General features: G+C 42.9%; 1 protein-coding gene across 2 annotated transcripts in view; it reads right to left on the bottom strand.

Moving 5' to 3' along the window:
• MYO5B (myosin VB) overlaps positions 1-27,209 on the bottom strand; it is a 385,776-nt gene that overhangs the window by 120,603 nt on the left and 237,964 nt on the right. For both annotated transcript variants that reach the window (XM_054031756.1, XM_054031755.1), the window contains exons 12-16: positions 26,362-26,502; positions 15,621-15,743; positions 13,822-13,905; positions 3,077-3,229; positions 1,783-1,880 (exon numbers count right to left, since the gene is read on the bottom strand). In XM_054031756.1, the coding sequence (XP_053887731.1) occupies positions 1,783-1,880; positions 3,077-3,229; positions 13,822-13,905; positions 15,621-15,743; positions 26,362-26,502 (599 nt within the window). The remainder of the gene's footprint in view (positions 1-1,782; positions 1,881-3,076; positions 3,230-13,821; positions 13,906-15,620; positions 15,744-26,361; positions 26,503-27,209) is intronic.

Here is a 27,209-nt window from a genome sequence, read left to right as displayed (position 1 = left end):
AAGCATTACATCAAACACTGCAGCACCACCATTCTGGGACCATGCCTAGGGAGACTATAATAGCCAGTCACACTTGTATGCCTGCAACTTGTTTCAGTTTTGCACCTGTGATGTGTAGGTACAACTGATGTCATTTAGAATGTGATGATTAGTTACTTGACCACACCTTAACACGATTTATAAATGGGCATCAGTTGTATCCTGAATACTTGGGGGGAAATTGGAATGCAAAATTGAAGGTGAAAAATTGAATACTCAGCTAAGGCTGGACTGAAAATTGAGCCATGTGGACAGATGAGCCTCACAGCTCCTTGATTGGAAAGACCAGATCATTTCACCGTGGAGGCTACTTTGCTTCCACACTCCGGGGTTAGAAAATACTTCCATGACATAATCATAAAGGTAACAATCTGTTTGGCATTTGCCGGTGTAGGTGTATGGTATGCCATTTTGTAGATACAAATTAGATTTGTACAAGATTTTCAAATTGGCTCTGAGTGGCAGTTGTGTTAGAATAAAACCGGACTTGTGGAATTATATATCACATCAGCAAACAAATGTTCATTCCTTATCACTCTGATACTATAGGAGACCTTGAAGTTATTAATAGGATTGTATAAGCACATAGAACTACTCCATAATGGTTTTCTACTGTCTCCAACAGCAGCCTATAGCAGGCCCTTTAGAAGACACCTAAAAGGGAGCAACATTGGGTCCTTTTAATCAATGGCAACATTCCACTGACTTAAATAGAACATAATTGGGCCTAAATACATTCTTCCAAATGGTAATACAGAAAAGTTGTATCAGCTCACTATAATTATCTGTCCACCTTATTTAAAATACGTGTGTACTCCTCGTAACTGCTGTGGGAGGTCAGGTCATCTCCTCAATCAAAATTCTATCACTCACACAATTGGAACACTGTATCAGCTGATATGAATCACGTTTTTGGACTTCTATTAAAACAAATACGTAAAAGGAACAAAAAATACCTGAGGCACAAACGAAGTGCTTTCAATGGAAATTTAAGGAAGTAAACCACAATAGTTGCTTATCCCGGTCTTTTCATTTCTCTCCATCTGCTCTTATTCATTGTCTATCACTGTATCTGTGCAATTTAACTCTAATGTGTTGTGAGCTTCTAAGATATAATTTGATCAGACACTATTGCAAAAGCAGAAGCAATAGTACTGCATCGTATTGTACTGTGATATTGTATGTGGTTAGTCTGGGTCAGCGTAGCAGTAGCAGAGTATATTTGCTAGTGTGGGCTGCATTTTTCTCCCTCTATACCACTTGGAGAATACCACACTTCTAATATGTTCGACCCATTAAAACAAAATAAACCGTGAAGCATATTTTCAATCATAAGGGCTTCAATCAACAGGGGACACTGATTATGGGACAACAGTTCTTAGAATTATATGAGTTACAGAATTTGAAATTCTTAACTTTAACTAGCCATGCAACAAATTCCAAGCGCTTATACTACGGTGCTGTAGTATAAACTCCTATGATAGGTAATCCCAGTAAACTAGTAATAGTCTGTCAGGACCCACCAGTAACTGTACACCCTCAAAACTCCTGTTGAAAGCAGCGGGGCTTGAGGGAGATCAAATGCTTAGAGCACATTTTAGAAGCACCATTTTGTAAAAGGACTTGTCACTTTTAAGGGGAATGGAACTCCAAATATTTTAATGTAGAGAGACTTTTCAGCCCTTTTTACTATGAAGTGCTAGAGCAGTTAGATACGTTGGCTTATCTTACAGTGGAACTTACTTGAATGGAAGTTTCTCATCATTTGGCTTGATGCAGCGCACGTAGTGTGGAGTGGTAGCATTCAGCGTCTCCATCAATAAACGCAAGGAGTTTCGGAACTGAAAGAGACCAGAACAACAACAAAATAATCCATTAATCTTTAAGTGGCGGGGAGGGAAGGGGTGAATTTGGAGTGTTGAAACTCTAAATTAGGCCTGAAGATGATAAGGGCAAATTTGGAGTATATACTAAATCAAAGACAAAAGACTACTTTACAAGCAGACCTCAGTGATAAGCGGAAGCCTGAACCAGCCTATGGGTATGAAAATAATATGAATTTTCATATAAACCCAGATTGTACTCTAGAACTCTTGGTTCTACACAAACACAAGAGCTACACCAAAGCAATGTTGTAGGATAATACCAAGGGACAATTTTGTGGTTTGAGGCATCATCACTTCAACTGAGATGTTAAAGGATCCCATCTATCTATCTTTGGTAGTTCTACAGAGAGAAGCAAAAAGTATCACTGGCTCTTTAATAGAGAGCAAGGTACACTCAAGGTTTAACCAGTATTTTCAATAAAACATGTTCCAATGAGTCCTGCACCAGCCTTTGTGCTCCTTATTCCATGTCTCAATCATGGTCTATCAAGACTACTGAAGTCAACACTTTTATGGTCTTCCTAAATCCCTCCTCTCTAAACTTCAGGGGGAAAGTCAGATTATTCAGTCCACTCCAATAAGCAGGCCTATCTTAAACTCTCCCTCATCATCTTTCACTCTCAGTGGCTTCTTCGTAATCTCTGCATCAAATTCAATATGTCCTCCTGCCTTCAGGATTCTATTTACGACCTTGTCTTCACCTTCCCTCTCTAATCTCACACTCATCTATTCCTTTGACTGCTCATTCTGCTCATCTCTTTTTGCTTTCTCTCTGTCCAGTTCCCTTTACTCTGCACAACTGGAGGTTGCTTGTCTATTTGTGTCGCTCCATCTTTGAAACGCTCCTCCTATCACTGGCACGTTGAGCCAGTTTCTCTTTTTCTACCACTTTTTTTACTCCTCTGTATCTTCTGGCTGACCCACATGGTAAAAAGTTTTGTGACCCAACATCCGAAAGACACCACAGTGCATCATAACTTTAAATTATTGCTGTAATATCCAAGGCTGAGCGTCTACTATCGTTGACTATTACAAATAACTGCCCCATGTACTATGGTCACTACACTACTTTTTACTTCATTACTTTGCAAAGGGCTTGGGAAGAACTAGAGAAGGAAAGTTGCTATGTAAAGGAGTAGTGAAGACTTTACCTGGTGCCCCACGGTTTTCTTGTGCTCTTTGTTGGCAGCTTTCACAGCTGGTCTGGCAGAACGGACGCTGATTTTGGGGGCAGCTCCCTTTATGTTAGGAGTAGCAGGCACAGAATCCTTTTCATCTTGAAATAAGTCAGCTACCATTTGATACTAAGAGGGAGACAGGAAGACCATAAACATCTATACCATCTATTATGTTTACCAGAGGAATTGCACCCCGAGTCACATTGTAGTGAAGACAACTTGCAGGTGTTCTCAACCTAAACTTCAAAAACTGGGCCTGAGTTACAGGTGAGAAAAGGGCAACCAAACAACATGACCAGGATTAAAAAATGTTGAATGTGCATAAGCAGTGTCAGATAGGGCTATCGGGTATTTTGTTATGTAGGTTATCCGATGAGGACTTTCATTTTTGTTAAAAGACCTATCTGAACGGCTGTGGCATTTAAAGCAGAAATGCTGTTCAAAGCACAGGGATCAGTGAGAGAAAGGACAATGTTCAGTTCATACCACAAACCTCAATTGCATTGTTACTGTACAGTCTGTTAGGAAACAAGTCCAGTTGCTGGTATCTTAAGGGATTCATCTAGCTCTACCTGATATAAAACTTGCTCAACATTCTGTTCTCAGAAGGGAATGGGAGAGTTCTGCTACTGTTTAAAATGTCTCCCCAACAACAGTGACTATTCCTCCCTTTCAAGAAAGTTGTTCAGTTCTTCATGCAGCAAGAAACGCTGTCAGAATAATGTTCCAGTGCTGTCAGTGACTCACGGCATATTGCTTGCCATTTCACTCACTAAAATAGAGCCTGATTTGTAAGACAGACGGAAGCTTGCTGGTTCAGGGATTTCAAAGCCAGTCTTGTTTGTCAACCCAATCAGATTAAATTGGCACCCAGCACCCCAATTTCTTGAATTTCACCATTTACAAAGAGTAACAACAAAAGACAAGGACAGACCCAGACCCATTTTTCTGCTATTGAACCTCCTCTTTCAACTCTCTGGAACTAAACCAGATGCTCTAAAAGCCTTGTGCCCCTGGCCATATAGCAGCACCATCCATGTCTAACACAAAAAAGGAGCAAACGTGAAAGTTTTACAAAGCCAGGTAAAATGGGCCAGCATCTTCAAATTTCGATTAGGTTAAACACCTCCAGTACATACGGGCACGTAAATAAGCCTGGACAGTTTTTTAGATGTGCTGAGGTCCCGCCTGTCTCATTCAAATCCAGTTACATATCTATTTATTCAGCTTTCCCCTTCAAACTAGATCTAAGTTATGGGTGTCTGAACGGAAAAAAAATATATACAGTATCTTTTATTCTTTGCTGTTCTTTACTATGGCCTGATGTGGAGACTACTAAAGTAAACTGCAGTACGATTCAACTGTTCAACCAGACATTAGTTAGCAAGGAAATGGAATTCCACCTCGACTCAAGCGCCCCAGGGTGTGGGAGGGGGTCAAGCGCACACAGTATGCGGACTAACCGTGGTACAAGAACCTATGTAGACTAGAACAGAACAGACCGCAGCCTTGTGGTGCTTATGATGTGGCATGCACAGCAGGTGAGTGTTTAGAGAGAAAGCACGGTAAACAGGAAAGCCCTGCACAAACACACGCACTTACTTGTTATGCAGCCCCAGAAAGGTCTTGTGGCAAGGGGTGAGGGCACTATCTGGTCTCCCTACAAACAAGGGGTTAACCTGGGCTCCGTTTTTCCTTTCACCTTGCACAGGTGCTCAGGGGAAGGATTATAAACTGGCTGTTTGGGAGAGAGTGGGAAACTGCCTTAGGACCCACACCAGGGTTATAGAACTGGGTTTATCCTAGGTTGGGGGAGTTTAATGTTACTGATCCTCTCCCCACACTTTAGGCTAACTTGGTTGGATTTCTGATTATCCTTTGGAGGAATCCCTTGTTGACTCCTTGGGAGGGTTTGTTTCTGCTGTGTCTGTCCTCCTTGGGACATGCCTGCAGTGATGAAAGATTATCAGATTCATTTGTACCGGCAGACCTTGGCCAGGAACTACAACTCTTTAAAGGGGCAGACATTCCAATCCTCAGTTCCTGTACCTACAGTAAAAGATAGGGTCATTTCCGGCTTCACTAGATACCTGGATATTTATTTGCCCAGCCTGGTAGCATAGCAGTCTAAATCCCACAAAGGAAATCAATCGGTTTACATTACATTATCATTCTGCTTAAGACAGTACACCCTGGGGGTTTGGCTTTATGCATATGGGTTTTTATTTTAATCTCAGCAGCCATAGCCCACTCGTCTAATACCTCCAGTAACATGCCAAATGAAGGCTAGCAACTTCTTCAGCTAAGTGTCTCCTTCTGCTTCACACAGGCACCCTGACAGCTGTTTTATTTTCACAGAACTGTAATATCCCGTGCGCTTTGACTATTACAAAAATGGGATGTTTGGGTGGTAGGCGCTTGCAGCTGGAGGCCAACCAACAGATTTCAGTTTGGTAGCTTACCTGACAATGCAATGCAATGCCATACAGTCATTTCAAGTTCTAAAATAGCTTCGTAGCATGCAATTGTCAGTGTTTTTTTCATTGAATCATCTACCTGATTGACATTAACATCAAAGTAGGTACTCTAATGTTGAGGATGGTTAGCAAGTGCATGCCCCAATCTAGGCAGCAGATCCTCACTTGGTGTAAATATTCAGAGCTCCACTGAAATCAATGGAGCTACAGAAGTTGGCATCCCGAGATGTTTTAAGATTGTAAGTTCCTTTCTTTGAGTCTTACAGTTCTGAGCATGCTCTTGGCACTTAATAACAATCGTGAATTGTTATATTCTGTCTTAACAGCATATGCTCATGCTTTTGATCTATGATAAAATCAGTTCTCTCTGCTCTGAGTCATCTCTTTACTTTGTTTTGATAATTAGTTTTCAGCAGCCCTATAGTAACTGCTTCATAAGTCTTTTGCTGTCTGATTGGCCACAATAATTGCCTTCCAATGGCTGTAATGCAATTTCACCTTGGCGGGAGTTCTTCATCAAGGATCCGTTTTCTCAAGTGGAGGTGTGTAAGCACTCATGGTGTTCATTTCTGGGGTCCCCCCCCCATTCCTAATACCATATTATGTACACTGGCCTGATCCTGCCCCATTGAAGTTTGGCTACTGACTTCAAAAAGGGTCAGATAGTGCAGAACTTTTTTCTGCACATGTCAGTTTTGCTCATGTCTGTGTCCCTCTTTCCTGGCTCACCAAGGATGCTAGGTATAACGTTACTATCACTAATGGAGATTTTCCTTTGTTTCACAGGGAAAGGGGCCTCATTTTTGAACCAGGAGGCCCAGATTGATATTTCCATTTATGACTGAAGTCCACATCGTGATTGTGTGAGAAACAGCTGATAAAAATAACATCTATGTTGCCCCTGAATCAATATCACATGATACTGAAAATGCAGCATTTTGGAGGCTTAGCTAAGGGCATGACTTCACTAGCAACGTTAAAGCCACATTTAATGTGGCTGTGTAGTTGCGGCACCAGCGCTGGGAGAGCTCTTCCAGCGCTATAAAAAAACACCTCCACGAGGGGAGCAGCTATGAGCTGAAACTTGCAGCGCTGTAAAGTGGCAGTGTAGACAAGCCCTAAAACAAAGCAACCTCTGTACTGTACGCAAATGCATACAAATGCATATAAACTAGTTCTATACCGCCACATAAGTGTAAAGATAGTTAAAGAAGAACACTCAGCTACAGCAGGTAGTGCGGCTAAGAAGAATGCGAAGTGAAAATAAAATCTCTTTGCCTCTCCCCCATGGAATAAGATGCAGGGTCACTAACTGCAGAACACAGACAGCCAATGCAAAGTGCTGATAAAGGGTGTCTTTAGACAGCCAGTTCAAAGAAAGGAGTTACACCACCTTGCACATCACATCTACATTTGGCCCCGTGAAATTAAATTATGAAGAAAGAATCAGGGAGAGGGAAAATCTTAGTAATAAACCCAGAACATTGGTAATAAACCCACAACTCAGGTTGTGCGATACTAAATGAGTGAACTGTAGGTGACAGATGTGTATTCATGGTTCAGGGCTGCTCTAATAAACTATCCCAAATTAACTGCAGCTCCCCTCCTCAACTGCAGCGTGAATGTAAGGGTTACAGGAAAATCCAACAGAAACCTTCCAGACACTGTCACCGCTGGAGGATTGCTCACGACAGCATGCATGGCTGAAGAATTCATGCAGCGTCAATTTCCTACCGATTACCTGGAGTTTTTAATAAGCTCTAATCATAGAGGTTTTTCAAGGTAAATTGTGCAGGCTTCCTGAGGACATGGAGCTTTTAATTTTGAACATTATTAAAGCCCACTTCCACAGTCATTAGACCAGAAATTGCCCACGTGGACAAGAAAATTGCACACCTCGGCGTTTTCATATGAATCTATCATTGCTCACCAGAGCCAACTGCTGACAATGCTCAATTAGTTTCCCGTTCTGAATCTAGCTATATTTATATCTATATTAAAACTCCTGCTTGAAGTCCCCTGAAGAAGTGCTTTCACTCGTCTCCCCTCTTGTCATGTTCTTGCTCATTTTGTTGTGGTTTTGGAGGTCAATGGTATCCCTGCTAGTTGTTAAACCAAAGGAGAAAGGCATGACAAGGCTCCTGGGAAATAAACCAGACTTGAATGGCCTTGCTCCATGGGACATTGAACAGACTGCGGGAAACAGATAACACTGTGTAAATGGCAGGTTAATTTCACTTCATTGAGAGGCTTCAGATGAATGGAAAGAAAAAGCCAACAGAGACAAAAGCGGCCTACAGCTGAACAGGCAACACAGATGTCTGTTTGCAAGGTTCGGAGGGGATTCAACAGTTAACCTGTGCGTCATTCCTAAAATGGCTAACAAATGCTTGCTCTGACCTGGGCTTTACTGGTACAGGATTCTGCAGCATGGCTGCTCTTAGGACACCAAAGTGCACTTTCTTGTCGAATGAATATTGTACTGGCCCCGTGCATACACAGCACTAGTGCTCTGACTGATGTCAAGATTTTGTTCTCCGGGACTGCAATCTACACCCTGATTTTAGGACTTTCCAAGTCTCAGTTCAATAGCTGGACTTCGTAGAACTAGAGGACTGAGTTGGTAAAATGAAAAAACAACAATAGGGTATTTTTAAGTTGTAGGATGAGAATCAATAGGATTGTGTACTATAATGATTGGACTAGTTCACAAGAATTTTCCAATACCCTTATGGTTACCTCATTTTCTTAAAATCAGGGAGTCCAAGAAAAGACTTCCTTATTTGAATTCTTAATCAAAACCATTTGCGGAGGGGTTTGCATTCATTTAAAGATCCTAAGAGTGTGATACAAAATTAATAGCTGAAATCCTATCAGGAGATAAGAGCAAGTTACTGAGATCCACGAATGGGTTCTATTCCGGGCATTGCCACTGACTATCTGACTTAGGTCAAGTCATTTAGCCATTTGGTGCCTCAGTTTACCTATCTGTAATTAAATATCTATTAAATTAGAAGGGACTGAGCTGCAAAGTTTGAATCTGGTTCTGCCAAAATGTGGGTGTTTGGGTCTGGGGTTCTGGTTCAGGTCCATCTCTTTTAATAAATATTTGTACAGTGCTTTGAGATTCTCAGATAAGCAACCTGTAAATGCTAAGTCCTATTATTGTCAAACTTGACTTTTTCAGCCAATCTCATTGAGACCTTAAAAAATTAAATTACATTTGCTTCAAATGTAAAATTAATGTGGAGCTCTCAAATTTGGTAATTTCACTGATGCACATTAGAGCTTTCCTATCTATTTTTAACACATTTGCTAAAGATGTGGACACTCCACTCTGTTGGCAAAGCTTGCATGCTCCAGAAGCCATTTTTTTCTGGTTCAAGAAACCTACCAAGTTTACAGCTTGCAAAGCTGATGGAGCCTGTAATCTTCAGAGGTCAAAGAGCCCTTTATCAAGGAACTTATTATTCAAAGTCAGATACTCCATTAGAATTGCTGGAACTCGGAGCCAGTGAGTTTCCAGGATACACAGCAGAGAAAGCCACAGGGGCAGGTACCCTGTAACATTGGTGTGAGATTATAACATACTGCAGCTTTTCTGCCTCCTTTTCCATGACTCTCGGGTCAGTTTCTTTGGTCCATTGGTCCGCTTCCCATTTTTGATGGTCACAGTCCTTCTCTACATTAGCCATTTCCACCCTTTTGGTCCACTCTGCAACTTCCAACTTCTATAACTATCTCAGCTCGTTTGAATTGTGTGGCTGCCTCATTGAGGGGTATGTCTTGGCCCTCATTTCCTTTAGCAAGTCTACTTATTTTTTACACTTCCTTTTGTTCTATCCTCACCCGAATAAACAAATAGAAAACAATAAAACCGTGACCTCTGACACTTTCCCCAGTTTCTTCACTTGAGAATCACTTAAAACTAATCTTCCAGTGCGTACAGTGTAAACTTCAGTTAAAATAGCAGGCTGGGTGTACATCTTGTCTGACAACACCATCGTAACAGACTGCTAGGGATACCGAGAGCTGGGAGCCACAGCATTACCCCCATGACGCAGCAAGGGTGAGCTTTGCTGGAGATTACATTGGGGCCTGGTCTACACTATGACTTTAATTAGGATTTAGCAGCGTTAAATCGAATTAACCCTGCACCTGTCCACACAATGAAGCCATTGATTTTGAAATAAAGGGCTCTTAAAATCGATTTCTGTACTCCACCCCGACGAGCGGAGTAGCGCCAAAATCGATATTGTCATTTCGAATTAGGGTTAGTGTGGCCGCAATTAAATGGTATTGGCCTCCGGGAGCTGTCCCACAGTGCACCATTGTGACCGCTCTGGACAGCAATCTGAACTCGGATGCACTGGCCAGGTAGACAGGAAAAGCCCTGCGAACATTTGAATTTCATTTCCTGTTTGCCCAGCGTGGAGAGCACAGGTGACCACAGATAGCTCAGCTCATCAGCACAGGTAACCATGCAGGCTGATAATCGAAAAAGAGCACCAGCATGGACCGTACGGGAGGTACTGGATCTGATCGCTATATGGGGACAAAATGCCAAAATTTTTGAAAAAAAACTCCAAGAGCATGATGGAGAGAGGCCACAATAGGGACTCAGATCAGTGCCGCGTGAAAGTCAAGGAGCTCAGACAAGCCTGCTGCTGAAGGTTAACAGGAAAACCGCAGCAGTCAACGGGCTTTGCTTGGTATGTGGGAAAGGAGGGTGCAGAAGCCGAAAAACAATGGCTTACCATGGCTGCATGCAAGCTGAATTCTGTTGCTTGGACCTGCGTCTGTGATCTCTAACACCAAAGCCACAGGCACTCAATATTAAGATGGAAAATGCGACCTTGTACTGAAATCACATGTGCTATGTAATGTGAATAGTGTTGTTCACCATGAAAGAGTATAAGCATTGTTCTGTAAAATGTATCATTTTAAAAACTTCTCTCCTTTTTTTAAACCCTCCCTCCAGCAGCTGCAAATTTTTCAAGCCTCCCTCCTCCGTCCCGAAGGCTATCTCAGATAAGGCGTAGGAGAAAGAGGAAGCGAGACGAGATGTTCATGGAAACAATGGAATGCACCTGCAACGAAAGAGCTCATTTGAATGAGTGGAAGGACACGGTATCTAAATTTAGGAAAGATGCCAGTGAACGTGAGGTCATGAGGGACGCTCGAGATGAGAGGTGGCAGGCTGCAACGCTGGGGCTGCTGTGTGATCAAACGGACATGCTCCGGCGTCTGGTGGAGCTTCAGGAACGGTAGCAGGATAACCTCTCCCCCCCCTCACCATGTTCCATATCCTCCTCACCCAGACGTGTAAGAACGCGGGGGGGGGGGGAGGGGAAGGCGCCGTGCACCCTCCCACTCCACCCCAGTGGACAGCCCAACCAAAAGGCTGTCATTATATTGAATTTTTTCAGTGGCCTTTTACTTCCCTCCTATCCTCCTCTCAAACCTCACCCTTGTCGGTTCTCTCCCTATGTTTATAATCAATTAATAAAGAATACATGAGTTTTAAACGATAGTGACTTTAGTTTCTTTGAACGCAAGTTGGGGGAAGGGGGCGGGTGGGTTCCTTACAGAGAATGAGTCAATAAAGGGGACGGGTTTTCATGAAGGAGAAACAAACAGAACTTTCACACTGTAGCCTGGTCAGTCATGAAACTGGTTTTCAAAGCTTCTCTGATGCACAGCGCTTCCTGGTGCGCTCTTCTAATCGCCCTGGTGTCTGGCTGTGCGTAATCAGCAGCCAGGCGATTTGCCTCAGCCTCCCACCCCGCCATAAAAGTCTCCCCCTTACTTTCACAGAGATTGTGGAGCACACAGCAAGCAGAAATAACAATGGAGATATTGGTTTGGCTGAGGTCTGAGCGAGTCAGTAACGAGCACCAGCGACCTTTTAAATGGCCAAATGCACATTCTACCACCATTCTGCACTTGCTCCACCTGTAGTTGAACAGCTCCTGACTCCTGTCCGGGCTGCCTGTGTATGGCTTCATGAGCCATGGCATTAAGGGGTAGGCTGGGTCCCCAAGTATAACTATTGGCATTTCAACATCACCAATGGTTATTTTCTGGTCCGGGAAGTAAGTCCCTTGCTGCAGCTGTTTAAACAGAGTAGTGTTCCTGAAGACGTGAGCGTCATGAACCCTTCCTGGCCAGCCCACGTTGATATTGGTGAAACGTCCCTTGTGATCCACAAGTGCTTGCAGCACCATTGAAAAGTACCCCTTGCGGTTTATATATTGGGTACCCTGGTGCTCTGGTGCCAAGATAGGGATATGGGTTACATCTATCGCCCCACCACAGTTAGGGAATCCCATTGCAGCAAAGCCATCCACTATGACCTGCACATTTCCCAGAGTCACTACCTTTCGTAGCAGCACCTCAGTGATTGCTTTGGCTACTTGCATCACAGTAGATTTGCCCACTCCAAATTGATTCCCAACTGACCGGTAGCTGTCTGGCATTGCAAGCTTCCACAGGGCTATCGCCACTCGCTTCTCAACTGTGAGGGCTGCTCTCATCTTGGTATTCTGGTGCTTCAGGGCAGGGGAAAGCAAGTCAAAGTTCCAAGAAAGTGCCCTTACGCATGCGAAAGTTTCGCAGCCACTAGGAATCGTCCCACTCCTGCAACACTATGCGGTCCCACCAGTCTGTGCTTGTTTCCCGGGCCCAGAATCGGCGTTCCACGGCTATAACCTGCCCCATTAACAGCATGATCTCCAAAGCACTGGGTCTTGCGGTTTGATAGAATTCCATGTCCATATCCTCATCACTCTCGCCACCGCGCCGCCGTAGCCTACTCCTCGCCGGCTGGTTTTGCAGGTTCTGGTTCAGCATAAACTGCACAATAACGTGTGAGGTGTTTACAATGTTCATGACTGCTGTCTTGAGCTGAGCAGGCTCCATGCTTGCCGTGGTATGGCGTCTGCACTATTCACCCAGGAAAAAGGCGTGAAATGGTTGTCTGCCATTGCTTCCCTGGAGAGGGGGGAGGATATACCCAGAACCACCCGCGACAATGTTTTTGGCTCCATCAGGCATTAGGATCTCAACCCAGAATTCCAATGGGTGGAGGAGACTGCAGGAACTATGGGATAGCTACCCACAGTGCAGTACTCCAGAAATCGACGCTAGCCCCAGTACACCACCGAATTAATGTGCTTAGTGTGGCCGCATACATTCGACTTTATACAATCTGTTTCCAAAATTTGAATTATATAAATTCGGATTAATCCCGTAGTGTAGACATACCCTGTGTGTCAGCCCCCTGCCACACCAGTCTGTCTTCCTCATCAGCAAGCTCCTCCAGCCCAAACCTTGCCTAGCAGGTAACAATCAGTGAACTCCAGCCCCCAAGCTCCACAGAGAGGTTTCTCTGCAATGCACAGGTCCTATCACTGTTCACAGAAGGTATTAACTTTGCTGCACTTTTAAAGATTCAGTACATTACAGCTTATTAACTGAACTGGAGTAAACACACTCTTCAAGCATAGCTTACATGGAAGCAACAACAGTAACTGACATACTGCAGTGAAGTAAAAAGTAAATGCTTTTTCATCTACAAGCACTGCATTTATGGCCCAGGATAGCAGGGTACCACCTGCAATATATGGGTTTAATTCCTGATCATGGTCTTCTAATCTCTGGATCAGCCGAGGCTGGAGGTGCTTCAAAGACCGTGCACATAGTCCCAGGGTGGGAGAAGGGCAGGAAGGGAGAGAGAAAGAAAAGAAAGCTTCATTGTCATTGAGCAGTGATACTTCTTTGGAAGTGAAATCACTCGCATGTAGACATCCAGCACAAAACCCACGCATCACTTAAATCCTCAAAATAAGGATTAAGTGGGACTTAAGTGGTGCATATACCTTGGGCTGGCCCTCTGTACTGAGGTGATCTTCACCCTGACTGACTAAGGAGTTGGGTCAGCAGGTTGTGAAGGGGGTTCCCATCAAATCAAGTTGATTGAAAGATGGTGGTCATAATTTAGGACCTCAAGGATGGCAGGGGATATACAGCAGGGAGGAGATTGTGGGTTACATGAATGAAGAGAACACCTGGGTAAAATGACAGTTTAAGTTCACGTTTTACATTTGCTCCTGACCATGTAGATTGTAAGAGCTTTTGCACACGCTCCTGGGTGTTTTAAAATGAGCAGAGATATTGAAACAGTTTAGCAATGCCAACTTCGGTTTAATGTGGACTATTTTCCAACCCTTCTGCTCTTACCTTGCTGGCCTTCAGTATGTTGATCTGTTCTTCATATACAGTGTCCCTATTTTTCTCCAGAAATCCATCAGACTGATACTCCACCTACCACACAGAGCAATGGAGAAACGGAATGGTGGTTAAACCCCTTAGAATGCGCCTACACTGCAATTAAACACCCCTGGCTGGCAACCATTAACTGAGTTGGACATCCACGGCTTGGGCTGTAATATGGTAGTGTAGACATTAAGGCTCATGCAGGAGCCTGGGTTCTGGGACTCTCCCAACTCTGGGGTCCCAGTGCTCAGGCTCCAGCATTGCAATTGGATAGTCCTGCAGCCCAACTCCAGTGGGCCCAAGTCAGCTGACTCTGGCCAGCTGCAGGTGTTTAATTGCAGTATAGCCATATCCTCAGATGAGTCCGCATATTGCAAGTCTCTTGTTGTAATTACGATGTGTAATCTCTCATGGTTTTAGCCATCATATATATATTGCCATAAACTCATTTGAAAGGTGGTGCGTATGGCTGAATGAATGGGGGTAAAGTGTGAGGAAGGTCACACCAGTTTATCTTATTAATGTAAAATATTTGAGTGCAAGATACAAGACGTTACACAAGACTTAATTCAAACCCTGTACATTACCCAGTTAGTACCCCCTTCAGGATCCAATCCTGTTCCCACTAAAGTCAATGGCAAAACTTCCAGGACTCTACCATTCATATGGCACTCTTTGGAAGACCCACGCTAGCATTCCTGGCAAGCCAGTGAATAACCACCCACACCTCAGTCTCAAAAGATCTTGGAGATCTCTGGGCTCGGTCTCACCCAATCTCTCTTGCAAGTAAACTTTTTTGGAATTTAGAATCAGTTGTTTTTCAAGTAAGACCTGGCCAAAAAGCACTGGATGAGTCTTCCAAAGTTTGAGTAAAACCTATTTTTTTCTAATTAAAAATTCAAGCAAATTTCTAACTGTCACAGATCACACATGCAGAATTTGAAATGGGAATATCTTCTTTTGGAAGATTTGGGGAGAATGTGCTTAAAATAAGGTGTATAATGGAACTCGAGCCCCAGGCTTAACTGTGAATAGTGCAATTCACTCTCAAGTTAGTATAAAGAGACTCAGACTTTATTAAGGACAATAGACAGTACTTGGCTGTAGCATGAGTGTCACATGACTCCTTTATGCTTACTCAGACCTGCTTCTGATTTCCATTTTAAACACAGAGACAGATACATGGGTAACTACAACCTCTTCACAGATTCTTCCCTGCTCTGAGCAACATCCGTCAAATCATGTTTTAAATAAAGCTTGAGATCACTACTGGATGTTACAAGTATCAGCCTCTAAGTGATGACTTTTGGAAAATCAAAAGTTAGAGTTTTCTCCCTCACAGAGGAGGGAAAATGGTCCCAGTTCCACTCATATCTTACACCTGTGAAACATGAGATTTTTTTGACACGCAAGAAAATGTCCTTGCTTCAATCTTTCCTGGATGGAGCAACTTCTACTAATGTTAATCTGCGCAGCTCTCTGAAGGAGGTTTGTTTTGTTAAACCAGAAGACTCAACTATCCCGGATTAAAACTCAGTACAAAGTCTAAGGCTGAGATTTACAGTGCTTACTAAGAGATTTGGATGCCCAAGTAAAATAAAATGGCAATTTGGCATTCAGATACCTTAGGCAACTTGGAAAGTCATCACCTAAATAGCTAAATGTGGTTTTAAAAAAAGCCTAATGCAAACCCCTTCCATCCTGGGTATTCATCACAAACTCTTGTGTTTAATGTGCTGAGTGTTTAGTATACGCCCTGATACCTTATCTGCAAAGTGAACAACAATGAAGGAGGTATTGGACATTCGAGGTTTTTGGAAGTGCTGGCTGCTGGAATGTCTGTCATATAATTTCTGTGCCCAGTTCTGGTCAGTTCCTTTAGGAACCTAGAAAAAACAAAAGGAGAGGAAGAAAAAGGTTTACAATTATGTCACATGAACTCTCAAAGGCATAGATACTACACACCTTCATGGTTTCATTACATTATTATTTTAAAATTTTTTTTAGCCCATGTCTTATAGGTGATGGCAGAAATGAGCCTTTAGAAGGAACTGGACTCAGCAGAGGAAGATGGCTTGGTACCAGGTTTAGGGAAGTCAGCCCACACATAGCGGGCAGCATGGAAGATTCAGAATTCAAGGCTGGCATCACCAAAAGACACTGCATAAGGGAGCACAAGGATGAGTTTGTAGTAATAGGTATTAATTAAGAAACCAAAACCCTAAGTTATTCCTCCATCTGGATTTCTCAGTGTGTCCACAGATCTTCAGCTGGTAAAAGTCACCATACCTCCATAGAAGTCAATGGCACTCAACTGATCTACACCAACTGCAGATCTATATATAGGTCTCAGACTGAGCTCTTTGGGGCAGGGACTAAGTCTGGATTCTGTACAGCTCCAAGACCATTGCTAACCAATGAATAATGTGAATTACATCAAGAGTGTTGCCATTTGTTAATATCTGAGAAACAAAACACGCCATCATACCAATCTCTCTTTCAGTACCCCAGCTCTTGTTGGCCTGATTGCTGCACGGTCATAGAATATCAGGGTTGGAAGGGACCCCTCACCAGTGTTTTCATTTGTCATGATTAAAGATCCCATAGCACTTTTCCCACAGTGGGGGTGTTAGCCACCATTTTCAGGGCAAATAGCAATTTATCTGATTTCAGTCTGCCTACCTAAATTGCTCTCATAGTTTTAACTTCACAGGGTATTGTCCATGTCCTCTCCTACACTGGTGTGAAGTGTTGTTGTAAGATCTTCAAACCAAGAAAATATATAGTTTATACAGCATCCTATATTAGTCTATTAAATTTGTAAAGTGCTTTAGGATCCTTCCGGGTGAAAAGTTCCTATATAAATATAAAAACAACAAGGAGTCTGGTGGCACCTTAAAGACTAACAGATTTATTTGGGCATAAGCTTTCGTGAGTAAAAACCTCACTTCTTCGGATGCATAAATATAGACTGTTATAATATTTTAAATATATATTAAATAAATATACCCTATTTGAATAAGCGACTGACCACTTGCTTTGTTACAGTAGGTGCAGCTCACAGCATTCTCAGCAGTCACCCACGGGAGGCGTTTCCATTTCTGTCTGTTCATTTAAATCTATGCAGCATGTGAACCTGTCAAGCCACCTCTACTAGGCCAAAACCTAGAGGAATGAGTTATGTCTCCTACAAAACTTTGGGATCCCATTGCTCAGCATGATGCACTGAATGCCACCAGGCCCACCACCCAAGGCATTTTAAACGTGGCATATTCCCTGTCGCTATTAGAGCACCTCTCCCTTACCTCTCTCTGCACAAACTAGCCAATAAATAAATAAATAAATAAATAGAGAGAGAGAGAGAGGGGAAAGCCTTAAGGAGAACAGTCAACTGTGATCAAGGTCACTTTTGTTGCTGTCTCATGGCTGAGATGTTCAGCCTAAAGGAAGCTGACGAATTCCCAAGGCTGTCAGTGGAGACTGCTGAATGAAGGAGATATTTTATAAAAAACTACATTCTTAGCTGCATGTATGTGCCACACTTTTATACTGGTATGGGAAAGCAATCTCTGAGAGCCACAAACCCAGTCGCATGCATGTGCGTTATATGGTGATTATGCAGCAGAGGCCCATGCGTCTACCACTAAGTTTAAGGAAGTTTGTTCTACTAAAATCAAGATCTTGAGGAACAGATTGGTTGCTTAATCCACTAAAAAAGGTCGATGAAGCACCACTATTCTCTGCTAGTCATCCCCTATAAAGGATTTTTTAACAGAAAATAGTGTCATCTATTCAAACGCTGGATCAAAGGATCAGGAATTCTAGGAAATGCAGCTAAATACAAGTGGTTTATATTTTCAGACAGCTGTTGGTTAGACTTCACCATGCTGTCAGTGCCTTCAATTGTAATCAGGATCACGCCTACATTCTGTGGGACTAAAATCCGAGTCATGCTGACATTTCTCACTCCTTGATTTTTATCCCCGATTACAGCTTTGCCAGCAGCGTAAATTTACAATGCTGTGATGAGGCCTTTTCATTATTCCTACCTCACTTCACCTGATCACAACACTGGTGTCACATGAGATATATGGAACTAAAGTCCACTATTTCACTGACTGAGGCAACTGGACCCTTTAAATTATTTACACTGCATTTATATCAAGCACCAACAAAAATGCATCTCAGGTTTCTCCTAGTGGGTAAAATTTGTCTTTGTCAGCAGTGAGAGATTGAAAAATTTAACTGCTGTGAGAGAAAGATGAAGGGTTCTTTCAATCTGCACAGACCTATATTCTTTACTGTCTGCTTCTGATTTTGAATCTATCGTGTTTTCGAAGTTGACCTTCTATAGCACCTTTCGATATCAAAGCACTTCACAAATCAGGCATATAAAACACAGACACCTATGGGATGGAGGGCAACAATTAACCAATGCACAGCACAAGCATGACACTCAAGGGAAGAGGAATTTTGGCCATGGACAACAGACCAAAACTGCAATGCAATCTTTTATATCAGGGGGTCCCCACATTTTTCACCGTAACGCCTCCCCTTACTTCTGTCTACACCCCCTCCCACAGGAGCTGGGGCTGGGAACGGGGCCACGTGGACAAGGGCAAGGGGGCCGAGCTGGGGCTGCACCTGAGGGGAGGGGGAGGGCTGGAGCCGGGAACGGAGCCACGGCCAAGGCCGAGATGGGGGCAGGGCCAGGAATGGAGCTGTGGCCAAGGGTCGAGGCTGGGGCTGGGAGCAGAAGCCGTGGCTGGGCCTCGGTCAGGGGCCAAGGCTGGGGACGGAGCCGAGGCTGGAGCCAGGGCTGGAGCAGGGCTGGGTGGGGCGCCTTCCCTGCCCCCCCATGGGAGCTAGCTCAGGCCCCACTGTGCCCCCTCAAATGTTCCTCCATGGCCCCTTAGCCCCACACTTTGAGCACCTCTGCTTTATATCGTCGCAGAAAACCTTGGTTATAAAGTGACACCACCACCGCCAAAAGCCCCCCATACAGAATAAATTGAAAAGAACTCAGTTTATACAAGGGCTTATCGACACTTTAAAAGCAACCACATTTGGGAACCTAGTTAAATATTCATCACACAAAAGGGCAAAAGGAAAAACATTAAACGAATTGGTAAATTTTAAACTAATAATAATTCTATCACAACTTCCTGCTGGGGAGAGGAAGGGAGAAAAAGAGCCACATGAGACAGATGCTAATCACGTTGCTTAATCCCGTTTTGGGACGCACTCAGATTCCATGGTGATGGGCACCGTGTAAGAAGCTGAACTGAACAGAACACTACACTGTAAGCCATCTCTGTAACGTCGATGGTGATCTATGATAAGTATTTCCCCTACAAAAACAACAAGGAGTCTGGTGGCACCTTAAAGACTAACAGATTTATTTGGGCATAAGCTTTCGTGAGTAAAAACCTCACTTCTTCGGATGCATAGAATGATACTTGATTTCCCCTACAGTATATTCCGCCTACTAGCAATCCTGATACTAGCAACTACCAGTTAATGGCAACATATTGCCAGGAACCAATCCCATCCCATTAACAGAATTCAATACTGACAATGGTATGCCACTTAACAGCACTCTTCCCCCTCCCCCCTCCTTTTGTTAAAGAAAGAAAGTCCCTACCTGCTGCAGGCAGGTTTCCGAGGCTGCAGCCAGGGAAGGAAGCACTGAGATATGCCTTCCCTGGCTGCAGCCCTGCAAACCTGCCTGCAGCCAGGCCACTACTCAGCCCATCCTGCAGCACAAGATGTAAGGAGCTGCGGGCCAGGAGGGCAGGCTGTGGGAAGGGAATGAGGGCTGCAGCTTGGATGTCAGAGCGGCACAATACCTATCCCTGTACTCTCCAAGCTACGTCCTGCTGGGGGACTGCAGGCAGGGAAGGAAGCACTAGGATGTGCGGAGCCCTGACCCCCAAAGAGTGAAAGAAGAGGTATGGTGCAGCCCCACATGTCCCCGGTCCCCGGCGTCTTCTAGAAAGCACCAGCATCCAGGCTGCGGCACCTTGACCCCGCTGCTGGCCCATCCATGGGCAGGTGTGCAGGGCTGCAGTCAGGGAAGGCATGGCCCAGAGCTTCCTTCCCTGACTGTAGCATCATCAACCTGCCACTGGATAATAGCACCTTTTTGCTGGCAACTGAGGAGCTGCTATTCTAATAAGCGGAGCGTACTGTATTTATAAAAATATTTGTCATTACTAATGAAAAACAACAAGATTGTGAGATCTGTGTAGCATCTGTTTGTTCTGTGTTCACGCAGCGCCTAGCACAGTGGGTCTTCAGCCATGAGTAGGGCTCCTAGGCACTACTGTAATAAATAAATAATGACGACTCCCGTCTCTGGTGCATGGAAATGGTAAGGTCATAGGTTATCTAGTCTTAAATTATTTGTTTCCAAAGCATCGGATCAATCGTGAGGCTTTCAAACAAGGAGTGATCTTTAAAGTGCTGAAATGATTATTTAGTTTAGAAAATTATCAAAGGTGATACATTATAAACAGTATATACAATGAAATTGGACAGACTCTAGAAAACATACAGAAGGGAATAATCCAGTAGTGCTTGGAGAGGGACTAGATCATCTAACGGGTCTTTTAAATAGAGGGAGATCCTCGGCTGAAGATATAAGCTCTTATATAGCACTTCATGAGTGGATTTCAAAGTGCTTTACAAAGAAGGTCAGCATCATTATCCCCATTTTAAGATTGGGAATTGAGGCACAGAGAGGTGAAGTGACTTGCCCAAGGCCCATCCAGCAAGCCAGTGGCAGAACTGGGAACAAAAACCAGGTCTCCTGAGTCTCAGTCCAGCATGCTATCCACCAGGCCACACAAAGAATGCCGATTGGGTGTTCCTATTTACCTTGTCCAAGTATACAAGTACAAGCAGGAAACAATGAAATTTAAAGGTAAAAATTTAAAACGATAACTAAAATCTTTCTTTATGTAATGTAGAAATAACCCATGGAACTCACTGCAGCTGCGTAGTTAGAAAAATATCATGTTAAGATTAAAAATTGGTTTAGACTCTTATGGGCCAGAACCTTAGTTGGTGTAAATCAGCATAGCTACAACCTAAATAACGTTACACCCATTTACATCCTCTAAAGGCTGTCCATGCTGTTTTTAGCTTTTCTCCACCCTCTTATCGCTCTAATTCAGCAATAGGAAATGGGGGCGTTTAGTCCCGCTAACATACAACATTAACACCTACCAGATACACATAGGGTGTAAGTCATGCACTTCACAGTGGAACCCATTTATTAGAGAATTGGACTTTAGCATAAGTAGACTGAAAATCCACAGGCTTCATTCCTCTTCCCTCAGAACAGAGTTTCACGATATTCAAGTTCACTCTAAATAGCTTTCATTGTGTTACTGCGCAATGGAACGGGTGCATTGTGCAGTATTTTTAAACTTCCCAAGTAGTACCTGACATAGGCCACTATTGGACATGGATTGTCATCTGTACTAGAACAGGAGTGTGTGTGTCCTTATGGCATTTTAAAGCCTTTAGAGCCTATGATTTGTTTACACAGTACCTAGTCTAATGATAATGACCAGGGGCTACTGCACTAGAAATAGCTGCTCCATCTACTCAGGATTTTTCAGGATTGGGCGTTTCCTTCATGTTGGAAGGGGTGTCAAATAAATAAAATTCTCCCAGGGCTCCAAGGAATCAGCCAGCAAAGATCGGGGAGCTATTCAGAGTAAAGGAAACATTAAATCCAACCTTAAATCTATCAGGGGGGAAAAAAGGAATGGGATAACTAAGGAGGCTTCTTCAAACCCACTGATCCAGCAATTAGCATTATAAAAACGAATACGGAGAATTTTAATGGTTTCTTTCTTCCCGGCCCCTCCAACATATGCTAAAAACCAAGCACAGCCCTGGATATGTCAAAGTTCTGTAGCACTTCATACGGGTAGGGGCTGCACATTCTGTTGCTTCCTCACCACACTCTGGATGACAACTGGACATGTAAGTCGTTATTCTGCCATTTGATTAGAACTAATGAGGTCCAAACCATAAACCCCCCAGAGGTTCTCCCCCTCTTCTTAACCTACATGCAGCAGTTCATAAAACAGAAGTCAGAGGAAGTAGCTGCCCAGCATTGAAAGATGCCGCTTTGTTTTCCAATGATTTTCTACTGACCAAGCAACCATCAAATCAAGGAAAATGTATTTTTTTTAATAGTAAACTTTACACTGACATGTGCAGAGATATCAGTGGGATTCAAAACCAGCCTGCTAAAAAGTTACCAGTAACCTGATTTCATTGTTTTTGGATAGTGAGTAACTATACTCTGACTCAACATCCACATTTATAATTGGGACATTTAAGGGATACATAAAATAACTACAACCTGTCCTAAGATACATAATGAAAAAGTATCCATTATAGAGTTTGGGGATTGTGAAAGTTTCCATGTATGGTCAGAAAAACTCCTTCAAAACATGAGGAACTGAGCTTCTCTCTTCAAGCCCCTGCCTGAACTCAAAACCCATTTGTTTCACTGGCGACTCCCATCTCTCATTTGATTTTTAACCGTGTAGCTATATTCTTGCTATGCTCTGTAGCTATTTGTATTATTTAATTCACTCCAGTCCATTGGCATACAAAAGTCACATGGAAGAGGCTAAATAAAGAACTTGTATACATTTAAAAAAAATACAGGAAAAACATTCCGTGAGGCAAGAACTTTGGTGACAAATACCCCACTTCTGCTCTAGCATTTCATTATGGTGCCAGGCCCCTTGATGGAGTTTCAGTCCCAGAGTACCTTTATCCACTGTATTAGTGGGCTTGCTTGCCAACTGGCTTATTGTACTTTTATACCAACTACGGCCAATAGCAAAGCAATTCTCTCTCCATGGTGCCACATAACAGAAGAGGTTTTGCTATTTTATAACAGCAAGGAGGAGTGGTGAGATTCTAAAAATACTAGCTCAGCAACTGGGATGTGGGTGTGAGTAGGTTTTATCGATAAAATGGTGCTTTCACTCACCACGCTCACTGAAAACTCTGTAAGGCTGTGGAGTGTGTGCAGATTATTATAAAAGGCTCCATTATAAAGCTGTGACTAATTACACCACTCCCAAGCTACAGAGAATTACCACAGAAACTGCGGGGTTTGTTCCTCTGTTTCAGGTTCCATGTCAAAGAGGTGTGGACTAAAAGTAGTACTGGGTTGGAACTGGACAGAGTTCTGTGTTCAGGCTGTCCCCATTAGGCAGCAGGGCTCTGTACAACACCAAAGCAGGGTACCATTTATTTTTTATATATAGGAATTAACATAATGAATCAGAGCAATGGTACATCTAGTCTAGTAGTCTGTCACCTACAGAAGTCAGTACCAGATGCTGTTTTGAGTTACAGGGCAATCTGCCATCTGGGAAACTTTCCTCCTAGCTCGTAATAGTTAGAGGTCTTCTCAAGGCCTGGAGAAAGAGAGGCTTGACAGTGCAGTGGATGAAACAAAATGGCACTAAACAGCTGAACTTAGATTCATGACCTTCTTCTGAGCCAGTCCCCAGTGTGATACTATGCAAGTTTTAATTTGTTCTCATTTGTTAATTATAATCAGAAGCCATAATTGACAAGACAAGACCAAAAATATGCTAAACATGGGAAAGTCCTCATTTAATTGTTGTTTTGCACATCCTCAGAGCAGTTTCCATTGGCTGGGCCTGGCTGGTGCTTCAGCCATATAAAGTTTCTCTCCCAGTGGAAACCCTGAGGGATGTCAGACAAGAAGCAACTTCAGGGAACATTTTCAGTAGGAAGGATGCAATTAAATTGGAATTTGGCCAGTACATCTACCTCTATCTTCCCTTACAAGAAAGGAGGTGGGATCTTTAATGACCACAAGTGCTTAAGTCATTGTGTCTCACCCAAAACAGAGCGCCTCCAGGAACAGAATGTCATCTACTACTGTGCTTGGGCATTGGTTCAGCACTGAATCAGAAGGAAGAGTAATACCACAAACATGTGCCATACTCCACCATGCCTTCTACTTGGCGTTATTCACAACATAACATTTTACCTTATGATTTCATTAGAATGCACAAGCCAAGCAGATGTATGCAACCAGTAGGCATTTCATAGACTAATGCTCAGTTTAAATAAAAAAAGGGTCAAGGATACTTAAATAATTAAAGATCAGATTCACTTAACCAAGTGAAAAATCTCAGCTCTGACTCACTGTAAATACACAAATAGAAATCCCCACTGTGAATGTCTTCATCACAAATTATTACAGCCAACCATCAATAGGATAACACCCAGCCACTAGCCATGGAAGACAATGCAATATTAAATGGGAAGGAAAGTCGATGTGCCACATAAGAAATGGAAGGAAGCGAGTGCTCACCTAAGAAGTCACCTTTCTCTCATAAAGGAGGACAGGTCACACTCCTCATTAAATCCCAGCAGGAACAAAGGAATTTAAATAACAAATCTGAAAAGCTTCCCTTTGCCGTAAATGACACTTCTGCCTCCTTCTCACCTTGGGCCTGTGTTATGCTCATGAATCTCAATGGAGCTAACAAGAATGATTAGTGCCCTTTACATGCCTTGCTACAGGAAAGGCAAGGTCCACTACACTGACTGAACATGAAGGCTAACAGTTTACCCTACTGTATATATGCACACAGACCCACAAGGCCATTTCAATGCGTGCATAACATTTCTCGTGACAGGCAGACCTGAGTCTTAATGCAAACTTTCTTGCCTAATAACAGATGGTTAAAACACTGACCTGTAATCACACTAGATGGAAACTGGTATGAAGAACCACTTCCAGGAAGTTACTCCCTTGTGTTAAAGAGAGATTATGAGCAGAAAAGTGACTGCAAAAATGGCACCTTCTTATTCAACAGATCCTCCCCCTTGTGTTTAGGCAAAGGTATTTCGGCTGTTTGCACTCTACCAGTTCCTTACCCTACCAGCCCTGCCAATCTAACAATCTCTGGATTCTGCTGGCTCAAGCATCATGTTAACTAAGTTCCAGCTGCAGAATTGTTATTGCTGGTGAGCAAGGAAGAGTCCAACTTGACTTTGGGATTCTAAGGTGAGTTTGCAGTTCTGACTGTTACTGACTTAATTTGTAAGCTGAACACATTTGATCAGGAGTTGCTGAGCAGCAATAAACATGGAAATCTGTTTCTACAGACTCACTGTAAGAGAACTCTTTAAAATGTGCCCAAGCTTCCCAATGCCATTTGTCTGACCTTTAGTTAAAAGCCACTTCAGCCAGGTGAACTGATTTTTGCTAGTCCCTGAGATGGATATTTAAGACAAAATCTCACTGTATGAAATCTCACTGCTACAACCATTATGACATGGAAAAAGTGTACAAATGACCGACTGTACCAGCACCCGGATGTCTCGGTGGCTTCTGCTCTTTGGTATAGAATCAGGGTGGCAAGTGCATCTGATTTCAGCAATCTGGACAACTTGGATGAAATCCTGGCAACACTACAGTCAATGGGAGCTTTGCCATTGACTTCAATAAATCTAGAATTTCACCCCTTGTATAAATGTGATCTGTTCTTATCATTATTTATTATTTGTATTACTGTAGTGTCTAGGATCTCTAGTCATGGACTGGGACCCCATTGTGCTATGCATTGTACAAACAGAATAAAAAAAGATTATACCTGCTCCAAAGAGCTTACAATCTATCCCTTCAGGATTGCAACTTGTCATTGCATCATCAACTTTATTAATAAACTCCTTCAAATCTAACAAATTAAAAGGCTTTTGATTGGGCTCAGAAATCTACCCTATTCTGGATCCAGTATCTGACCCACCAAGAGGAGTGAATTCCAAAAGGTGGAGATTCAGACTGAGAAAGCCCTACCACCCAAAAAGACTTTTATCCCAGGAACCACAAGGAAAAGCAGCCAATTTCAACTGCTGTGAAAGGATATAGGCTTGGAGAGGGGAACTCAAAAAAAAAAAAAAAAACACAACCCAGGTCCCATTTAGGGAACTAAATATCAGTACGAACATCTATAACTACACCCAATGTAGAAATGAGAGCACTGGTGTGGTGTGTCAGTGGTCTGCCCAATTTAGGAAGTGGGCAGCAACCTTCTGCATCAGATGGTGTTTACCTGTGGTCTTCAACTGTAGCCAGAAGTAAAGCACATTGCAATAGCCTTACCTAGTGTAGAGGTCACAAAGAAGGGGATGACTACTGCAAAGTCTGCATCTGAGAGGAGTGGTCATAGCCTCCTAGTCAGATGCATTAGAGAAGAGATACTATAGGCTACTGCCACAACCGGAGAACCCAGGAGCAGTGATTCAACAAGATCGCCAGATTGCAGTTCGTTTTGGACAAGGACTGTTTTATTGGCCCCCTCCTGCTTCTGGAGAGTGCTGGTTTGGGGACCCATCACACTGAATGCAGCATGACTAGCCTGCTAAAGTTACTCTGAGAATGATAAAAATGGCAGTGATGACATCAGTGTTTTTCTTTACCTTACACTCTTCATCCAATAGGTCCAAGATACCAAGTTTGGCTTCTATAAGGTCTATGCAGGGCTGATTGTCATAAAAATCTATAAGAGTCCAAGGGATTTGTTCCTTCATATACTCTTCTTGCTCCAGCTTAAATACATGCTGTGATCAGAAAAGACAGAAAAATTTTACTGAACTGTTCTTTTTAATAATTAAACTTCCCTCGTCCCACTTACCTATTGCAATTATTAGAAGTGTAGAGTTTTCCTGTACATGGCCGAGAAGTGCTAGAATTTTCAGCTGCAGATAGTGTGCAGTGTAACTAAAAACTCTGCTATTTGGTGGCCCCATGTACAGACTAAGGATCTCAAAGTCTACCATTGTAAAGCACTTGGGTGGGGATATTTTCTTTATATATAGCACTGGAAAATTATTCAAATGGTCCCTGCAGATAAGTGAGAGTGGTATCCTACCAGGGGAGCATAATGTAGTTCATACATTACTCAAGATCTCTGCCTCCTCCCCCAATGATTCCTCATTTTCATATGCCATGACAGGTAAATTATACAGTGAACTAGAATACCCTAGATGTTTACCTATCTAGGTTCTTATATTGGTGCACACCATCAAAGTATCTGAGCACACTTCCACACAAGTGGGAGACTGTGTTGATTTTCCTAAAAGAGTATCAACATCACAGCTGTGATTCAGAAGACATTTTCAATATGGATTCCTGTTTTCATACACACAACTTTCTGGAAAAAAAGTTCCCCCACAGGCTGAAGTTTCTCAGACTGATCTCCAAGAGGTTAAAATTTCTTTGATCATTTCTAAGATATTCTAACCACGAGAGGAAAAAAGGTCTGGCT

This window comes from Malaclemys terrapin, chromosome 6 (assembly GCF_027887155.1).
Source record: "Malaclemys terrapin pileata isolate rMalTer1 chromosome 6, rMalTer1.hap1, whole genome shotgun sequence".
NCBI classification, from domain to species: domain Eukaryota; kingdom Metazoa; phylum Chordata; order Testudines; family Emydidae; genus Malaclemys; species Malaclemys terrapin.
Note: the sequence above shows the minus strand (reverse complement) of the source record. Positions and strands in the feature narration are given on the sequence as shown.